The 21,207-nt window shown below is 36.2% G+C and overlaps 3 protein-coding genes across 6 annotated transcripts; 1 reads left to right on the forward strand and 2 right to left on the reverse strand.

Moving 5' to 3' along the window:
• The first annotated feature begins 1,904 nt into the window (after positions 1-1,904).
• Positions 1,905-6,867, forward strand: LOC145014553 (splicing factor PWI domain-containing protein). The gene is made up of 12 exons (XM_078972943.1): positions 1,905-2,042; positions 2,178-2,267; positions 3,132-3,254; positions 3,383-3,550; positions 3,636-3,725; positions 3,856-4,034; positions 4,129-4,185; positions 4,302-5,078; positions 5,180-5,386; positions 5,540-5,626; positions 5,990-6,058; positions 6,143-6,867. The coding sequence occupies exons 1-12, from the start codon at positions 2,022-2,024 to the stop codon at positions 6,666-6,668; spliced, it is 2,394 nt and encodes a 797-aa protein (XP_078829069.1). The 5' UTR covers positions 1,905-2,021; the 3' UTR covers positions 6,669-6,867.
• Positions 6,868-8,292: 1,425 nt separating this feature from the next.
• Positions 8,293-12,507, reverse strand: LOC145014552 (pre-mRNA-splicing factor ATP-dependent RNA helicase DEAH1-like). 4 transcript variants are annotated; one of them, XM_078972940.1, is made up of 3 exons: positions 9,852-12,507; positions 9,121-9,216; positions 8,293-8,486 (listed from the first exon to the last, which is right to left on the reverse strand). In XM_078972940.1, exons 1-2 carry the CDS (start codon positions 12,328-12,330, stop codon positions 9,155-9,157), a joined length of 2,541 nt encoding a protein of 846 aa, XP_078829066.1. In that variant the 5' UTR covers positions 12,331-12,507; the 3' UTR covers positions 8,293-8,486; positions 9,121-9,154. The 4 variants fall into 4 exon arrangements, with proteins under 4 accessions (XP_078829066.1, XP_078829065.1, XP_078829067.1 ...); XM_078972939.1 differs by lacking the exon at positions 8,293-8,486 and having other exon boundaries at positions 8,942-9,216; XM_078972941.1 differs by lacking the exons at positions 8,293-8,486; positions 9,121-9,216 and adding an exon at positions 9,601-9,756 and having other exon boundaries at positions 9,852-12,459.
• A 6,223-nt stretch (positions 12,508-18,730) lies between these two features.
• On the reverse strand, positions 18,731-19,144 carry LOC145016060 (uncharacterized). The gene has a single exon (XM_078974491.1). It carries the CDS (start codon positions 19,142-19,144, stop codon positions 18,731-18,733), a length of 414 nt encoding a protein of 137 aa, XP_078830617.1.
• Between the last annotated feature and the right edge of the window lie 2,063 nt (positions 19,145-21,207).

The following is a 21,207-nucleotide window of genomic DNA, read 5'->3' on the forward strand; positions in this document are numbered from 1 at the left end:
CTTTCAACCGGTAACCATCATCGGTATCTTTCAACCGGTAATCAACATCGGTATCTTTCAACCGGTAAGTGGAGACTATTTCACCCCTTACTACTAGCATACAATCAACAGATACAAGCATACAGTCAGACATATCCGGGTACTGACCTAGCCTTGGGTCCTAAGGACCACTATCAGGGAAACTAATCCTTACCATACACATAACATACTATTCAGATAAACTTCATAACAAACACATAACCAGACCAAGATAATTATCACAAAGACCATTATCTTCTAAATACCCATTTTTGGTGGGCCGATAATGTGGCCTTAGACCCACCCCTACTGGAAGGTAACTCACCTCAATATTGTGCAGTGTCTGAACTATCCTCGGCGCACAAGTCGACTCCCTACGACTCCTCGATCCCTACACGACAATCTTCAAGTCAACACACATCACATACAACCCTAAACAGGGTCAGTCCAAGTTCAGTCAAAGTCAACATTGGTCAAAGTCAACATTTAGTTGACTTGACTTGTCGAGTTGGCCAACCAACTCGTCGAGTCCATGCTTCTCTAATCCCACACAAAACCCCGGCTCCACTCGTCGAGTCTAGCAAAAACTCGACGGGTCTCCTTTAATCATAACATCGAGACCATCTTCATCCGACTCGCCGAGTTGTATGAATAACTCGTCGAGTCCATCTTCAAAGATTGGGAGATTGCTATGGACTCGCCGAGTCTGCTCATACTACTCACCGAGTCCCATGGCTTCCAGGTCCTTTTTCGTGTCTAAACACACAAGGGACTTCCTTCCTAACACTTACCCATTCACCGAAAGGGTTTGGTGCACAATGGTCACCGACTCGTCGAGTGCCAAGAACAACTCGCCGAGTCCAACCTTGACCAATTCCATACAGTTGATTTAAATGAGGTCTAACACACCAAAACCATAGACTTGGCCTCATAATGTCCATTTTATACGTAAAGTTCCAAACTTGATGCACATGCATGAAGTTTTTTGCTCAAAAATCCATATAAAATGTCCTACAATGTGCATGGGGCTCTCAGGGCCCTAAAGTTGGCACCTTTATGCCATGAAACCCCTCTTAAGGCCAAGATCTGAAGTCAAAACTCACTCAACACTTCCAAATCCGAAAAATGACTTAGAAATCCATGGAGATCCCAAATTAAAGATGACTAAACACATAGATGAGTCAAGACAGTGGCATTATACCTTGAAAATGCTGAAAATGAAGTAAGATCTCCGGATCTACAAGCCCCGACTAGATTTCCAAGCTCCTTTCTTCCTTCCAAGCTTTACAATCCACACAAGAATACCAAAGATGGCCTTAACTCACACACAAACAGCTAGGGTTCGATATGAAGCTTTCAAGAGAGTGTTAGGGACAAGGGAGGCTGAGTTAAGTTGTTTATATAGGGTGCAAACCCTCAGATTTAAGGTTTCACTTATCCAACACCTACTCGCCGAGTCAGTCACTTAAAATGTTCGCAGCCACGTCCTTACTCGACGAGTTGATCCTCCAACTCGTCGAGTCGCAGAGAAAAATACATATACTGAAGCAAAACATACCAAGTGTTACATTTCATATCCTTTAAAATATCGGAATGTATCTATGATCTATGTATGAAAGAAGACTTTTAAAAGTATAAACCTATTTTTTGTAGAAAATAATTTTGTCATGCACCTACAAAAATTGGAACTTGTTTTTAGGCACATTTATTTCAACAATTTAAAAGACAAAAAAACATCCAAAAGAGCGAATATGATATACGGGGGATGAAGTCTATTTTGAAGACTTGGGGGAGAGTATTTGCAATTATTCCAAACTTCAAAGGTGCACTTTGTAAACGCACTTTTATTCCGTATGCAGTAGCGGGTTGTACCTTCACCTTCCACAAATGTCCTAAAAAAGATCCCGCTCGTAGCCCTAGTTCTCAGTTCTTCGTTACTCACTCGAGGAAAGTACACCACAGCTACATCGTCATTCGGCTCATCTATTTCAAAACCCTAGAAGATGTCAGGCGGGTTCTTCCGGGTTAGTTCTTTCACTTATAACACCAATTTCATCATGAATATCTCGTTCGATTAAGTTACTTATTGATATAGATGATTCGAGTAGATCTTCGTGGCTCAAGTTGTGAAATTACCGATTGATTTTGTTTTCTGGCAGGGTACTACGGCCGATCAAGACACTCGTTTCTCAAACAAGCATGCTAAGCTTCTTAAATCGCAGAAGTTTCCACCTGAATTGGAAAATCTGGTTCGTTTATCTATACATCATCGTGTTTTCATTACCTTGTTCCTGTTCGTAAGGGGGCCTTGTGCAACCGGGGAATCATTATTGTTAGTTATCTTGAGTGTACGTGAGAGTCAATTTATTGTATCTTGACCTCCGAGGTAAAACAAAAGGTTCAAATTTCCAAATTTTAGTGAGGATTTCGAGAAAGAAACGACGACTATGCTAAAAATTTTCCAATACAGGAATGCTAATGTTAGATCTATGCTAAAACCAGTATCAATTTTTTAGCTTGGAAAATAATAGGTTTATGTTTAGGGGTCAAAATGCTTGTGGGATTTATTATTTGTTATTATTATTATTTTTTCTGTGTGTGTGTTTTCTCTTTTCTGGAATGGTAGGAGCATCTTCAGTGAAGGATGATATGAGGATATGACATTAGATGTAAAGCTAAGACCTTTCTAAATGTAATATGTTAACTAGCTCATAGTGCAACATCTAAAAGGGTGATTGTATTCGGATCCCTATTACTAGATGCATCCACTGATTGGACCTATGTGAGTGGTTGACCCCCTACTTAAATCGTGAGAAAGGAATTATGTAGAACTGCTACAGAAGGAATTATGTGGACAGAAATCAAGAAACATCAGTTTATTTTGTAGGGATAATTCTGGAAAATGCGTAATCTGACTTTGGAATTTTCCTATGAGGATGTTGTAATTTTATGGGATGTATAAAAAACATAAGGGTTACAAACATGGGATAGTAGAATTCAAGCATGATAAGCATAAAATTTCAATGCATTATAACTTGTATTACACACTTGAATTGTTATCTTGCTTTCTAGTGGTGAAATTGTTTTTGATGATAGTTTGGTCTTGTCTTCAGGTGGACATGACAAAAGTTAAGATGGATGTGATGCGCCCATGGATAGCTCACAGGGTGACTGAACTTCTTGGGTTTGAAGATGAAGTTCTGATCAACTTTATTTATGGACTTTTAGAGGAGAAGGTAACAAACATGCTACCAGCCTACCATATAAGATTTACTTCAAACTTATGTTTTTCTAAATCCTTGTATTCAGAATTAGTGCTGCTATAAGAAGTCCGACAATCTGTTACATGTTTTGTTGTATGCAGGTAGTTAATGGGAAAGAGATTCAAATTTCACTTACTGGATTTATGGAGAAAAATACAGGGAAATTTATGAAGGAGCTTTGGACACATCTTCTGAGTGCCCAGAATAATGCCAGTGGTGTCCCTCAACAGTTCTTGGATGCCAAGGAGGAAGAAACTCGAAAGAAGCAGGTAGTTTTTTTTTTTTTTTTTGGTAAAGATATGGTTTCTTTTTGTATATCATCTGTCCTCTAACTATAGCATGATGTATATATAGGAGGATACAGAGCGTATAATGAGAGAATTGAAGAGAACAAAAGAGAAAGAAGGGCATGAGCGGGAGGCTGAACAAGAAAGAGTGAAGATGGTAGTAATTCTTTCCATGCAAGTTAGTTAGCGTAGAGTCAAGTTTTTGGTTTTGACGTATGGTTTTCTCATGACATTCAGCTTGCTTCTGCAATTATTTGGGTTCATGTCCTTTCCTCAAACTACTGTAGGACAGAGAGGTTGCTGCTGCTGCTACGTTGGAGCCCCACTCAAGGAGTCGCACTAAAGATTCTAGCAAATGGTCAACTGTAGATGACAAAGGGACTGATGATAGGAATAATGGCTCAAAAGCAACACCCAGGATCACCCGCTCTCCACATTCACCTCATCGTTCTCTCTCACCACCTCGGTATCTATTCTCTTTATTACCTAAACTTCTATATTTTGCATTGTTTGAGTTGATTTTTTAGTATCTAACTGTTTATCTTGTGTTTCTTGTGCAGAGGTACACGTTCAAGATCAGTTAGCAAGTCATTCTCCAATTCCAGAAGTCATTCAATGTGTGCATCTTTCCAAAATTATTTATAATCCATGATCTTTATATATATATATATATATATATATATATATATATATATATATATATATATTTCATTTAATACATACCATATCTCAGGTCCAGAAGCTTGTCAGCATCTCCTAAACCTCCAAGGCGTTCGGTTTCTTCTGAAAGGAGGCGTCGAGTTGACTCACGTCTGCATTCCCCATCCCCTCCACCACGTCCACGTGGACGCTCGCCTTCACCTGCAAGGCGAAGGCTGCGATCCCCTGTGAGACGCAGATCTCGGTCTCCCATGTGGCGTAGATCACGTTCACCTATAAGGCGTAGGTCCCGCACACCCATCCGGCGAAGGTCCCGCTCTCCCATCCGCCGGAGGTCACGGTCTCCCCTCCGGCGAAGATCACGTTCTCCCCTCCGGCGAAGGTCCCGCTCTCCGATCAGGCGCAGGTCACGTTCTCCGATCAGGCGGAGGTCACGTTCTCCGGTGAGGCGAAGGTCGCGTTCTCCGCTCCGGCGAAGGTCTCCGTCTCCGTTTCAACGCAGGCCGAGATCTCCTTTCCGTCACGGGTCACAATCCTCTGCTTCTCCTCCGCCGCGCCAGGTGTCAGTGTCTCCTTCACCGGTTCGGCGGAGGTCCCCGTCTCCTCCTGTAAGGCGGCGATACCAGAGAGCACCGTCAATTCCACGTCATCGGTCTCCTTCGCCAGTTAGGCGTAGGCCAGCTTTTTCCACCCGTCAAAGATCCCCACCAAGTCCTCGAAGTATGTCTTCTTCCCCATCAAGGCAAACTTCTCTTTCCCCTAGACGTGCTACTCCCATGAAAAGTTTCAGGGGATCACCAAGGCGCCAACAACAGAGATCACCTCTACAATCTCCTAGAGATGGACACAGGTTCTTGATACTTCTAGATTGTCTTTTTCGTTTCTTTGATTGTTACTCTTGCTTGTCATATTTTGTTTACATGGTTCTGAACCCATGGAGCAATTTTGCAGAGGTGCTCAGAGAAGTGTTGTTGATCGTCAAGCTCCACGAAAAGAGACTGCTCCACCTCCTGTTTCAGGAAGGTCTTTGGAAAGAGATCCAAAGGGCAGGAGAGCTTCTCATAATGGAGGGCCAGCTTTATCTTCTCCACAACATAGCTCTCCTATGGGTTCTGTATCTCCCCCTCCTGCTGCCAGAAGTCCTAGTGTCGAGAGGAGGTATATATATATATATATATATATATATATATATATATATATATGTGTTCCATTATAGTGTAACATTATATATCTAATGTGTTACTTTAACATGTGTCAAATTTTGCGGACATGTAAAACCATATAATAGATGATATTGTTTTCTGACAACAGTCCTATACTTCCAAGGAGACAGAGAGAAACTATGGATACCAAGGACCGTATGGATAATGTTGAGGTTGAAGAAAGGACCTTTTCCAGGTTGGCTCTCTATTCAATAGATATTATATTCTAAGGTTTAATTACTTAACATTTTCAAGAGAGAACTCTTTCCATTTATTTACTTCCACTTGTGGCCTTAGCATACGAAAAAAAACCAGGCTTAGTGGGTACATTTAGGTTGGCCGAATTTGCATGGGAAGACAAATTTGTAGGTTGAGTGGGTCCCACCAAATTATGTCTCTTCTTTAATGGCTATTTTCAGCCTCCATGAAACTTTTCACTAGGTTTAGATGTGTAGTATAAAAGCCTTCATCTCTTTATTTGCCAACTGTGTTATATTCAATTGGTTAGCATTATATTCTAATGTATTTAAATTGTGTATCTTTCTAATTTGTTATGCAGAGTGAAGGAAGAGAAAAATGCCAAGAACAAAATTTCTCCTGAAAAGTTAACTAGTCATCACCGAAAGAGGTTTTTCTTTAACTAGCTAGTATAAATATAAAAAAAAACCATTAAAAGGGATTGTAATCTTTTTGTGATTTTGTAATTTGTTAGCAAGAAGGATGATGTAAGGAGGATATACCCCGATGAAGTTACAGAGGATCCCCCGCGAAGCCGTAAGGACATTTTAGCAACTGAAAAAGGGTATAAAGCTGGTGATGATAATAAGGAAGCAGCAGCAAAGTTGCAAAAAAGTGGGTCATTGGATTCTGGTGGTTCGGATGAAAGTGATGGTGGAAAGAGAAAACGCAAAAGGTCAAAAAAGAAAGACGCGACATCAGATGATGATGATGATGATTATAGTCATCATAGTCATGATGACTCTCACACAGAAGACAAAAAGGAAGCTAAAAAACGACGCAAAGAGGAGAAACGATTGAAAAAAGAGGAAAGGCGCAAACGACGCGAGGAACGACGTCGCAGGAAGGCAGAAAAGCAGAAAGGAAGGAAAGCAAGCGGGAATGTTTCTCCTTCTTCGGATGAAAATGAGGAAGACGCTGATCAGAAGAAACTTGAAATTGAGTTGAGGGAAAAAGCTCTTGAATCTCTCAGAGCTAAAAAGGGCAGCATTGGTCATTAGTTTTGTTGTTGATTTTCAATGCTTCCTTTTCTTTTTAAAAAAACTTTAAAATATTATTATGTTTTCTTTCTCCCTATGACATGACATTTGCATTTTGGTTGTGTATTGTATTGTTGATAACTGTTTAATACACTTTGTCTGTCTTTGCTGATGGCAGCTGAACGAAATTCAAGGATATTCATCGTGCTGACTTCCCTTCTGCTAAGTTTGCCGGTAATAAATGTTTTCCTTTTTGCTGGGGACTTAGTTTGCTTGTGCTTGTTTGGTGGATATATAGATCCATCTGTGGAAATAGTTAAATACTTGATATGATGTTTGTTGATTATCCTAAAAATATGCATCTGGATGTGTAGACTTATGACATTTGTTTGATTTGGGCTCTTGGGGATCAAACCTCCACAAGTTGAAAATGGTAATCTACAATCACATTCTTAATGATATGTATTGAGCATGCAAAATAGTTTTGAAATTTACTTTTTATTAATAGAGATTGAACATGACCATATATAATAAATACAATGACACAATGCTAGAGTATTGACTATTCTAGAAAGGAACCATTATGCTTATCGCATAACTTTTTGGAATTCAATGGAGAACACTTTATTTAAGGGTGGTATGCTTGAAAATGAGAGAAATTTAGTTATTAGGTGTTGTGTGCCTCTTTGGGTTGGTTTTTTAGTACAATTAAAATTATATGGTAAGGAATTCATTTTGCTACCTTTATCAATGACTGAGCTATTGGATGATTGAGATTGTCTTTTTCCGTGAGTATACTTGTAGAGTTGTAGGAGGTGGAGTCAATTTGAGAGGAGGATGTTTGTGGTTGATTAGAGGTTGAGATAGGGGAATGGTGATTAGGTGGAGCCGATTTTGGATAGTTTTATGATATGGTCTAGGTGACTGATTAATTGATGACCGGACGCCTTGGCACTCTTCATCCATTGTCTCCATCCGACTGCGAGTCTACAAATAGAGGTAATTGGTTGTGTCAGGCTCAGTCAAAGTCAAAGCCAGCCAATAATTGGGCGTGACGCTCGTTAATGGTCAAAATTAGCAAAATAAACGATTAATTTCCTGACCTAGTCAACTAGCTACCACTTGGCGATATTTACAACCATGATCAATATAAAAAAAATGGTTTTTTATGGCTCTTGGTTCAAGTTTAATGGCTTGATACATTTGTTGATGTGAACATAGGAAACAATTCAAAAGTTTTTATCGGAAGGAACCATCGTTGAAGTGGGGGAAGATGTTTGAGTAGAACATCAATCGGGGGAGGACCTTGAAAAACCAATTGAAATTTTCAACTTTTTTCTCAAATAACAGGGCACCTGTTACTCCTATAGAATGACAAGTTTCACATTGAGAAATCTTGTTTTGATGAAAATGGGCTCTCTACCTTGCGAGGATAGGGGAAAAGTTTCCTATTTTGTTGTGGGATTCAAATACATGATAATATGTGAATGGGTACCCTTGTAGTGACATAAGTTAATTTAGGTATTCGCTCCCAATTTTGATCACATATGTTTAATGCACTCCTTAAATTGTGAGGATTCATTTGATGAAATTGGAGAAGAATCATACTCAATCTATATTTTTTTTTTTCATTACATAAAGCCAAGTTCTAAAATAATTGTTAATAAAAGACATTATCAATGCTTTAATGGTATCAAGAGACAAGAATTGTAGAAGCTCCCAAACACCAATGTGAACCAGTAAGATGTCTTGAAAATCTTAAAGTGCTTATTGGAAATGAGAGACGATATTGTGTTTGGTCATTTGACACCTTACATGATAACTCACCAAATTTATATTCTGAAACATCAATGCAAACACAATCTCGATTAATGCAGTCTTCATTAATGCAAAAGAAGTTGAACACGATCAATCATTATCCCATAGTGGAGAATAAGCATGGATGTCTGACAGACGAAATTGGAAAGCACAGAAACTATCTATAAATCTATAGGTAAAGAGGTATAAGCAAATGGTGGTCGTCATTCAAAAAGGAGAACAATCACAGGATGTAAAGTTGATAAGCGCCTATTCAGGTTTTAAGAATGTGTTTGTCTCACATACATTACCATAAATGTGTCACATTGCTGATTTAAGTTCATGACATAAAAAACTAACATCTGTTATTCTGTTCTATAAAAAGGTGTTTTTAATATGTTGGTAAATTTTGTATATCACTAAAGTCGCAATTTCAATAAAATAACAATTGTTAATATATATTTTAAATAATTAAAAAATCTACCACCACCAAAATATATAAACTTTGAGTTAGAAAATTTTTTATGACACAAATGCAACCGAAAGAATTTTAAAAACTAAACTTGATTATTACACCAATCTGTTTTTCTTGAGTGTTACTACTCTGACTAAAAATTTACACTGCAGTAGGAAATCAACCAACAAATTGCTGGAAAGTTCAATTGCAAATCTTTACCGTGTATATATCTTTGGTGGTACTAGGGCCCCTCTTACAGCTGATATGCACGTGCCAACAACAAATCAACATTCAACGTCCAGGATCCTCTTCCATCTGCAAAACAGAAAAACAAGACTGTTTATTATACACTTTGTTTAGTCTTGCCATTTAAAAAGTGTACTTATATTTATAGCATCAAACATCATATTTCCTATTTTTTCTTCAAATCATGGTTAGTAGTCTTTAGAGTTTAGATGCACGCCCTTTCCCACGAGGCAATTTCTTTGAACCCAAATCTTCAACATCCTTTAGTTCATAATAATGAGGTGCTATCTCCACAAGCCACTCAGGTTTTATCTCGCTGACCTGTCGTACATACTCCTTAGTTGTCAGCACCAGTTCATGATATACCACCCACCTTGGAAGCGCCTCACATAAACCAGAGCTTGGGTGGATGTAAACAGTCTGCGGATGTTTAACACTTCTATAACATCCATTCTTCTGCAACTTTGCTGAGTGTGAGAAGTATCCTGATGTTATGCACTTGTAAATTGCATCCAAGTCCCCTGAGTTTGACACCAATTCGATCTCAACCCTTTCCACAATCCCCTTCAGTTGATCTCTTATGTCACGTCCTTGTTTCATACTCCTCAACTGAATGTAGTTATCATAGCACCACTGAGCAGAAAAGTTAGTTTCCTTCCACAAATTATAAACATTAAGAAGAGCCACATGATCACCAACATTACCTGTATAAAAGTTCAAACGGGCATTATCAGCATGGACTTGTTTATTCTTTGGCCGATAGAACACCGAGTTTTCAATCGACAACATGGCAGCAATCGTAATTATCTCATCTGAACATTTGTATTTATCAGATGCCACAATCATCTTCGACAGCATCGGGTCAAGTGGGAATTCCGCCATTTTCCTCCCAACTTTTGTCAACTCCCCATATTTATTAAGTGCACCCAACGCAAACAGCAGCTCCAAAGCTTTAAGCACCGCCTCAGATGGTGGTGGATCCATAAAATCAAAAGTCAACAAATCATCGATTCCAAGACTTGTTAAGCTCAAAACCACATTTGCCAGATTCGTTCTTTGGATCTCGGGGACTGAATTGTCATCCAATTCGTTATAGTAAGTGTAAGCCGTGTACAACCTGAAGCACTTCCCGGGACCCGTTCTACCCGATCGACCCGCCCGTTGATTTGCTGATGCTTTTGAAATTGGGATGATCTTTAACGATTCCATTCCGGTTCGCGGGTCGTAAAAATTCATTTTCACGAATCCCGGGTCGATAACGTATTTGATTCCATCGATTGTTAATGATGTTTCTGCAATGTTGGTGGCAAGAACAACTTTTCGTGCCCCTTGAGGAGTTGCTTCGAATACTTTTGCTTGAAGCTCGGTTGGGAGATTTGCATAAATTGGGCATATTACTAATTCGGGTATTTTACTACCCAAACCATGTGTTCTCTGTTTGAGGATCTCTTGGGCTGTTTCGATTTCTTCTTGACCCGTGAGAAAGACCAAAATGTCGCCATCTCCAGCGGGTTCATTGACATGGATTTGAAGAGCTGTGACAATTGCTGCATCAAGGTAATCGGCCTCTGGTACTTTCGTGTAGTTAATCTCAACAGGAAATCGCCTTCCTGGAATTCTAAAAATTGGGGCACAATCAAAATAGTCGCTGAACTTTTCTGCATCGAGAGTGGCACTTGAGATCAGCAACTTGATATCAGGGCGGAAGCGTGCGATCTGCTTAAGTAAACCAAACAAGAGATCAGTTGATAATGTTCTTTCATGAGCCTCATCCACCATCACCACACTGTAACTTTTAAGATCAGGTTCACCTAGAAATTCACGAAGCAACATTCCATCAGTCAAATATTTGATCACTGTTTTCTCACAAGTACAGTCTTCAAAGCGTATTGCATACCCAACCTCATGACCAAGTTTGACATTCATTTCTTGAGAAACTCTTGCAGCAACACTCATGGCAGCAACTCTTCTTGGCTGTGTGCATCCGATCATCCCACGTTTTGTGTATCCAGCCTCATGAAGATATTGTGGTATTTGAGTCGTCTTCCCTGAACCAGTTTCACCAACAATTATAAGAACCTGATGATCTTCAACAGCTTTTAGCAAAGACTCTCGATACGGATACACAGGTAAAGTTTTTCTGTCTGCAAGAAGCTTCTCGTGTGCTGATTTTGCTATGGATCTTTCACGTTCTTCCTCTTCATCAACATCTACACCACCCATGACTTGTTCCTGTATGAACTCAATCTGGTCCTCAAACACAAAGTTATAATCGTCAGATTGCTTTTTGTTTTTTGATCCAAATTTTAGCGTTGCTTTGTTAATCTGATGATCCTCCCATGCTTCTTGTTCGGCAAACAGATTCATCTTATCACCATCTTTTGAATCTATGTATCGCTCCAAAGCTACAGCAAATCTTTTCTCTTGATTGACTCCGCCTTCTTCATCATATCCATCAGGCATATGATACTCATTGACATTATCATCCACTTGTGACCGCTTCTTGACTACCTCATATACTTGTTTCTTGTATCTTAGCTCACGTTGTTTGGCTTCAGTTAACTTGACACCCTCAAATAGATACTCCTCATCTTCTATATCATCTTTGATTTCCTCCAATTTCTTCTGCTCCCTTTTCTTGAGATACTCTTGCCTCGAAACATTTCTTAAAGCTCTAATCTCATCATCTTTCAAGGCATTGGCTCTCCTCATTGCTTCTTTTTCATCCCTCTTTGACAACTTCTGTTCAGTCAGCTTTCTTATCCTTGATGCATCTTTTTCTCTTAAACGACGTTCCAAATCTTCTCGTTCTATTTGGTCGCGGAACCTTTCTTCTTCAGATTCAGAATCATCTGGTTTGTCATGAGAATATTTTTGTTTGACCCTTCTTTCTTGTTTCAAACTTCCAGAACCCTCATCATCATCATCATCATCTGGGTTTTCGCTCCTCTTCCTAAATCGTTTCACATCTTTATCGACTACAGAAACAGAGCCACCAGGCACATCTTTGGCATCATCGTCATCTGCCTCCAATAGCGTGCAAGTGATCCTCTGCTTCCTGGTTAGCATTGGTGCAGCCTCTTCTTGATGTCGATAAAGATTTGATCCAGAACTCTTATGTTCAACTTTCTGGAAAATTTCTTCAGCAAATGCACGTGTTTCGTTTGAAGATGGCACATCCATATCTTTACGATTACTAGATATACCAGAAGATGATGAATCTTTATTAACTAAACTAATTAGGGAACAATATGGACTGAATCAGCGTTGGTTGTGAATATCCCAAAAGGGGGATCAGTCTTTTTAAACCCCAACTCCCCAAGTGTTCAAGTTAAACGTATTGGACAAGTTCCGTGTTGAACAAGTAACTGGCCAAACAAAGCCACCAGATGTGTTAAGTGTTTTTTCAGGTTTCTAAAACATGTTAAATTAGGGTTATTGGATTTTGAAATTTCGGGTTGGTCGCTCGTAAAGGTAACTTGGTTTTCTGATTTTTCTTTTTAATATAAAAAATATAATATAGAGAAATTAAATTGCCTTCTATTCCTATAAATATTCTTATTTTTAAAAGAGAAATTAAATTACCTCATACCTTTTATACTTACAATTATTCCCACCCATTACAATTATAACAAATAATCATTCAATTTAATTATATTTGATATATTCATAATATAGTTTTAATGAGTTAGTTAAATAAATATGAAATGATGACACTTGCCATATTTTTATTAAGTAGGAACATTTGTAGGTATAAAAAGTAGAAAAAAATTTAATTTCTCTAAAAGAGAAATTAAATTACCTTCTACCTTTTACCTCCTCTTAAAATTACAATACTTGTTATCATTCAACCATCCTATAAAAATATTCCTATCACAACACTTGTTATGGGCGTTGATAGATATGAAACATATGTAGTTCCCATTAGTGTTTTCTTCGGTAGCCTTCATTCAAATATAATAATAAAATGCTAAAGTATTAAATATGCAAAACCATCATCCATATCTTTTATTAATTTTATTTATATAATAATAAAATGCTAAAGCATTAAATATGCAAAACCATCATCCATATCTTTTATTAATTTTATCTATATAATAGTATAATGAGGGAATGTTTTTGGAATGGATACACACACAATGCCAATAACAACACTTATGTAACTGAACAAACTTAGGTGAGATGTGTTATTGAACATGTTGTTGGTCACCGTTAAAGTCATGATTTCTTCATATGGTTAAATCCATTTTAATGTTATATATAGGGACACTTTATCAAGTAACAGACATCTTTAAAGAAGCTTTGAGGTTAGTTTTAACTCAAGTCCTTCTACAAAAAAGAGTTTTAACTCTAAACCCTATTACATAGCTCCATGCAGTATTCTTTAGTTTTTTCATTACTATATATGAATGTGATGTTGATGGATATTGTTGTTCATGTTTCCCTTTTTTCTCATGTAGTTTTGCTTTCTTGTTTGTGCCATGGTATTTGTTGGAGAAGAGTAACATGGAAGTTTCACAAATTCAATTCAACTTCTGCATTTTCTTCTCAAATTCTCTTTGTGCTTTAGCATTAAACCTCTTAATTTTCTTAGTAATTGGAAGAACATGATAGCAACATTGGTAATGATGATAATACAAGGAGTTGAAGTAGATGAAGAGGCATTTCTAATGGCATCTTCAATGCTTTCTTATATTGCATGCTCACAACTTAATAGCCGATATGCATGATCATGATGATGTCATTTGTGATCAAAGTACCTTACTATATTGAGCCATTGTGGAATACAAGGTCATCAAATCTGGATCATAAGCACTTTTCTTATCCTCTTGTGTGTCGACATTGATATGTTATTATTGTTTTTGGCGCCCTTCCATTCATGCATTCTAACCATGACTTGGATAACCGTACATATGTTTTTGTATCCTCTCATGAAAGCAAACCATATCCAAATAAGATAGTTTGTCCATGGTGATTTACTCTAACAAAAGGCGCAAACGACATATTATATTTGTTTGTCAAATGTGTGCCATAATATCTACCAAAGGGCCTGTAGCCCAACGATAATAGGTGTGGCGAAAAGGTGCCCCTCCCCAAAAGGTTGAGGGCAAGTCTCGTTGTGGACAAATTAGTAGATTTAGGAGTATGATTAATGGTTGTGTGTGCGCTAGTCGTTCCAAAAAAAAAACATCTCCGAATGACTTGTAAGCAGCCCTAGATCTTGCATATGCTCAAAATACATTTTGCACATGACTTTCATCATCCATGTCAATCTCGTAGAAAAAAAAATTGAACTCTTATTTTTGCATATGGAGAAAATAATTACGAAGTGCCTCAGCATCCCCAAGCCCGAAAACTTAGTTGTCTTACTTTTGCGATGTAAGATCTACAATCTATTTTGCCAAACAACAAATTGCCATACCCTTCCACTTCAACAACTAACGGATGAAATTTTTTGTTTAATGAAATTCCAACATAATCTTTCAATTCAAGTCTTCTCTTAGCATATGAATCCATTTTCTTATGTGATTGTTGGAAACAAGATCTTTTGGGACTTAAAACATGGTTATGTTTAAGAAAACCCCGAGAGATGGTGCATCTTCCATCACCATATGCAATTACGCATATTTTTGCTTTACAATTTGTTTTAGAAGACTTTTGATATGTTGTTTTTGTCTTAGGTACACATACACCTCCTCTAGCACATCCAAGTAAGTAGTATGTTGTAGCAATACAACCTTTTGTTCTTATACTAGTTTTCCGTACACTAAATCAAATATGGTATGCATATGTTTTAAAGTAATTACAAAGGTCATTTTCTGTGTAACGCCCCGATTTTTCAGAATAAAATTTCCATTCTAAAATATAGATCCATATGAGTGATTACGGTTCATTAAGAATATGTTAGTTAGTTGAAGTAATTATGAGTAATGATGGAAGCTATTGAGAGGTTATGGAGCAATGTTGATACCTTAAGGTCTATATGAGCTTTCTTATAGTTATTGCGACTTAAAAAGGTCATAATCATTAAATGAATAAGATGTATATGAGTTCAAAACAAGTTGCTTACACTTATTACACCCATTTGAGTCATTTGATAAACTTGTAGGACAATTAGTTGCATTTGGATCAAAGTATGATGTCTAAGAATGGAAAATTAGTTGTTTTTGGCTTACTGGGCATGACACGGGCCGTGACGTGCTCTGAGAGTCTTAAGTCAACCAAACTTTTTTTGATCATAACTTTTTTATATAGACTCGAAATCATGCACCGTTTTCATCTACATTCATTGATGTTGCCATAATTAGCTATACATTTTTGACAATTATCTATATAAATTAATATTAAATGTTATTAAAGATCAATGATATTTAATATGCTTTGAATTGGATGAAGAAGCACTTTGGAGCAAAGATTTGAAGAATTGAAGCTATGACCATTAGGACAACAAATCTTTTTGCTTTATGATTGTGTTTAACAATTCCTTTTTGATGTTTTGATATTTTTATTTACTGATTATGGGGTAATACCTTTTTGCTTTCAATAGAGCAGATGAAACCTTAAAGATTTGTTGTGATTCCTTTAATCAAATTATTAGTTTTATTTAGTTTATTATGTTTGTTTGGTTAAATTATGTATATGTTTTAGTTGATATCTTTGTTGCTTATAACTGAGTTAATAGAGTCTAGAGGACCAATTTGACTTTGTTGGCTTGAATCATAATTGTTAATATCCAATGATAATTATGACCATTGACGAACCAAATCATAGGGTTAGGTTAATAAAGTTGGTAAATTTAAAGTTTATGAGTGCAGATAACCAATCATGTACATAACTGATTACCATGTCCATTGCAATTATTTCACCAATCGAATATCTATTAATACGAACTTAATAATAATTTTTTATATAGTTAATTGCATAATCATTATGTTGATTGTCTTAATAATTATAATGTTAGTTTATCAAACAAAGATAACTGACTAGGATAGAAATTGGTGAATAATTACTAATATCCATTGCACTCAATTGGAATCCACCATAACTGAAATGTGTAATTGAATCTATATGAAAGGATCATTATTTCTCTTGTCTCTAAATCTAATCTTTAGTATTGTCTTCATTTAATTAGTTTTAGTTGAGTTTAAGTGAATTTAAACAAAACCCCCTTTTTTACTTTACTATTTATTGTTTAATTAATATTTGAATTATCTAATATAAATCATTCTAGTTCCCCTTATGCTTGACATAGTTTCTTACCTTAACAATACTGCTACACGATTATGTACAATGCTTAGTGTGTACATTAGTTTACTAGTGATAAATTATGATTTATAAATTTAAAACTAGTGCACATAAAAACACATCATTCAAGGTTTGATGTAAGAAATATTGTGAGACCATAAAATTTCATATTTTTTTTTATAATTAAAAGATTAATAAGGTTTTGACATTTTTATTTATATTCATAGGTGACACTTGAATTTTCAACCTATTTGTGAAAAATAAAGGAAGTATTATATATCTAGCTTTGGACTAAGGTGAGTACATACCCAAAGTACATGCCCCTTTTACTTATTTGAGATGTTTTGAGTATGTTATAAACTATATATATATATATATATATATATATATATATATATATATATATATATATATATATATACTTGATTGTATGTGGCCTTATGACATTTGTATGTATGACACGAAGAAGGATTTTGAATATGTTTGAAATGAATTAAGTAAATTGGTTTGGAAAATATTTTAAGCTTGGTCTGGAAAATGGTTTAAGACATGCTTATGAAAAAGATTCAATATTTTGAAATAGTTTTTAAATTTTTTTGGATTTTAGACTTAGGAAGTGGGTTATTTCCATTACCCAATTCCAATTCAACAGTTAGGTTTCAAATATTACTTAACAAGCTCCCCAAACCTAACATATTATTTTGACATGTACTCGCAAATGAATTCAAAAAACTTGTTTTATGATTCCATAATATGTATGGTTTATCTAAACTCGTGTGAAGATATTATGATTGAACTCTCTCGTACCTAAATTGAATTTAAAACTATATTTGACCAAATTTTGCAATGATGTTTTCAAGGAAGTAAATGCTTTTAAAAAGTTGACTAAATTTTTTCTAACCCTTACGAGAGGTGTTACAGATAGTTGACCGATCACTTGTAAATTTACTCCTCGATTTGTATATGATAATTAAGAGATATTATCTAAGGTAAGCTATTTCAATAACTATTAATAATATATGCAATAGAGTTTTGTACGACAAGCTTCATAACCTGTACCTCTTAACTTTTCAAGAAGTGATCAACATCCTTTACATAATAGTATAAATATAGATAAGCTATATTGATTTATAAGATATACAACCCATAAGGCCATACAATGTGGTACTCCCAAACGAGTTTTCAGTGATGAGCTCAATGATGGGGTGGTCCGGCTACACCGTGTCGCGAGTAGCTTGGTTACCGAAATTAAAGAACAAGCTTCTCAACTCGAAGAACAAGCTTCTCATCTCAATTCAGTTTTCTCACAATGTTTTTTCCTTGAATATTTTTGCCATCTAACAAAGTCTTGATACAACCGGTAATGGCAATGGCCTCATGGGTCGATCAAAGTCTTCCCATACTATACACACAGTCACGAGTCAATCAAAGTCAAACATTCAAACCCAACCATGCTACATGTACATCACTTGTGATAATGAGCGTTAAGCGAACATATAACGTGGCATGTTTCTCTACTATGATGCGGTCATGAACCTTAAATGAGCAACTAAACATAAGGATATGTCAAGTTGTCAATCGCAATAGCCTCCTCTCATTATAAATCATCGATCTCTTTATCAAATTCTCTCGCATGTTAAATTAGAATACCATAGATTCTAAGTATGCAAAATTTTCCTTAAACTTAGGGTTATGGTTGAGTATTGTTGGGAATGATTGGTCATAATATTATTTAATGTTAAACATGTAGGTTATCTAGCTTGTTTCTTAATGGGAAGTAATCTGTATACAAACGTTTTGTCATATATAACTATTTATATTTTATAAAATAGTACAATTTGTATACTACTTTCTAACACATAAATTGTTGTCTATAAAAAACATTGTTGCGTACGAATGCAATACCATTTATTGTCCTAGAGGCAATGGTGAGTCTTGAATTTGCTAGACATGTAAGTTACTTGTTCCGATGAATTATGTCTTCTTTTTGAATATGTTGTTAGTCCACTAATTAACTAAAACCTTGAGGTAGCAAATTGAATAATCTCTTTATATATATATATATATATATATATATATATATATATATATATATATATATATATATATATATATATATATATATATATATATATATATATCACATTTGATAAAAAAGAGCAAACATACAAATCAATTGGTCCTAACATGACAATGTTAACTTGATTTATATGAAACTTGGTCAATGTTCGCATCCCATGGTAGGAAGAAAGAAGTTAATTCCTATGTAAACTTTAGAATTATTGACAAAAAAGTAAATATTTGTAAACTCCCATGAAAAAGTTTTAGTTTGAATTTGTTAGAAGAATTTTCTAGTAGTAATCTTGCTCCCCGACGATTCAGATTGTCCTAACCTGAGCTCAAGGTCTACTTCATTCCCCGGTGATATTGGATCTCTCATTACATTTTCTTGATGGTTATTTCTTGAATCATGCGAGCCATCCCCAAAAAATTGACGTGATTTGTTTTTCCCTTTAGCATAAATTGAAAAGGGATTGATTGCGACGTTGGTGGCAGCAACGTTTGGTGGTGGTGAGAAGGTCGGCATAGCTTTATGCATGCGGTGGATTTGCATATGGCCTCCAAGTGCTTGTGGATTGGTGAAGCGGCTTGTGCAAAAAGTGCAATTGTATCGCAAACTTTGTTGATGTTGTTCTTCGACAGTTGTGGTGGATGTTATTGCGTCGTTGTAGTTTTCTTGATTTGGTTCCATCGAAGGCTAATAGAGCAACAAACACACAAAAGGAGAGAGAAGTTTAGAATATACTAATATTTACTGTATATTGTAAGTTGGCATGGAACTTATATATATATAGATGTCAAATTCTTTCCGAAGTGTTCAAAAAATCTATTTATTTATCAAATTTGATTCTGTATGTTAAATACAAGGGATTTTTTTGATGTAAAGTAAATACTATAATATATATGATTCACGGTGTATAATAAAAGTGATAGATTGATAGTTCACTATATATCACAACCTTAAATATGATCGTTACTGTAGATACTTGAGAACAGGTCGTCACAATAGTCGATATATTTATCAAATAACCTGCAACTTTTATATATATATATATATATATATATATATATATATATATATATATATATATATTAACGTTGCGTTTTGCGTGCCATAGCTTGCTAAAAAACTAATTTATTTTTCAATTTATTTATTTTTTTGTTTTTTTATGTTTGGTAAGCCGAAAAGCTAGCTTTTAAAAACTACTTGGAATAGATTTTCAGGAGTTATTATTTTTTTTTTTACAAACTTTCCAAATATACACTTAATTAATTATATAAAACTTATTTTGGAAAATGTCCGTTTATGTAATTTTATATCTTTCAGTTATATTATCAGCTAGTTTTACGAAACACTTTTTTATCAGCTAGTTAACAGCTACCTTTTTAACTATCAGCTAGTTTTCAGTTATCAGCTAGTATACTAAACGCAACCTAAATATGTAAATCACTACAATATAATAATTACAATGTTTCTAAATCTTACAATTAACAATGATATATACCAAAAGTTTTAGACCTAACAGTACCAAATCATGGTCGCCTCTAAGGTTGTACAACCAAACATACATGTTTCGTGTAAGGGGTCCATTTTTATGTACTAAAGACATAGGAATTATTGACATAATTAAATTCCGTTGGAAATTCGTCGCTAAGGGCTAACAACAACAGATCAAACGACAAAATTATGTAAGGACTTTAGCGACAAAATTAGCTTATTTGGAAACTGGCTTTCTCTAATTACCATCACTAATATTTCATTGATTATTTGTATATGATACCTTCTTCTATTTTTAATCATAGTCAATATGATAATTCTTGATGATCTACTAGGTATCAAATCATATCACATAATTTGTAACATCCCGGAATCGCAAGTGTAGAGTTGAAGGGCTAAAAGTGTAAGTTTCGGAGGGTGACTCGGCGAGTCCATGGATAGACTCGGCGAGTCAGATCGCGGCTATGGTCGCGTGTTAAGTGGCCTACTCGGCGAGTCCAAAGATGGACTCGGCGAGTAGGTGCTGTATGGAGAAAACCCTAATTTTCGGGGTTGAGCCCTATATAAAGAGCATTATACCCCTCCACAGCCTCCCTTATTCCCCCCTTGAGTTCCAGAAACCCTAAATTCGTGGAGAGTCCATTTGTGGAGCAAATTAGAGCTTGGAGAGGTGTTGGTTGAAGAAATCTTGAAGGAGAAGTGGCTTGGATCAAAGGGCTTTGCTTGGATTCGAGTTTGGTTGCTATTGAGGCATCTTTTGGAGGTAATACTTTCGTTCTTGGGCTGTGTTTTCCTAGTTTCTCATTTTGGGGTTGTGTGGGGTGCTTGGTTGTGTGACATCTTGATGTTGGAGGATGGATCTGAGGTTGCTACCTCAGATCTGGAGTGGAGAAGATCTTAAGAGCATTAAAGCCCCTGTTCTTGTGTTGTTGATGGAGCTACCATGTCCCAAACCTTGGTTCTAAGGTGAATAAGGCCTAGATCTCTTTAGATTCACGTAAAGTTTGCCACTTTACGTGATGGATGGATTGTAGGAGGTTGGATCTATGTTTTGGATCAATTGCATGGCCTGAGATGCTTCTGTATGGATTCAGACCGGTGGTACTCGTCGAGTCACATGGGGCGACTCGACGAGTTGCTTGAAGATGGCTTGGAACTCGACGAGTTGGAAGAACAACTCGGCGATTAGGTTGAAGATAGCCTTGGACTCGACGAGTCCATTTGGACTCGGCGAGTCTTGTCGAGGAAGTCCCAAT

The sequence above is a fragment of the Lactuca saligna genome, chromosome 9 (assembly GCF_052625555.1).
Source record: "Lactuca saligna cultivar CGN05327 chromosome 9, ASM5262555v1, whole genome shotgun sequence".
Taxonomy (NCBI): domain Eukaryota; kingdom Viridiplantae; phylum Streptophyta; class Magnoliopsida; order Asterales; family Asteraceae; genus Lactuca; species Lactuca saligna.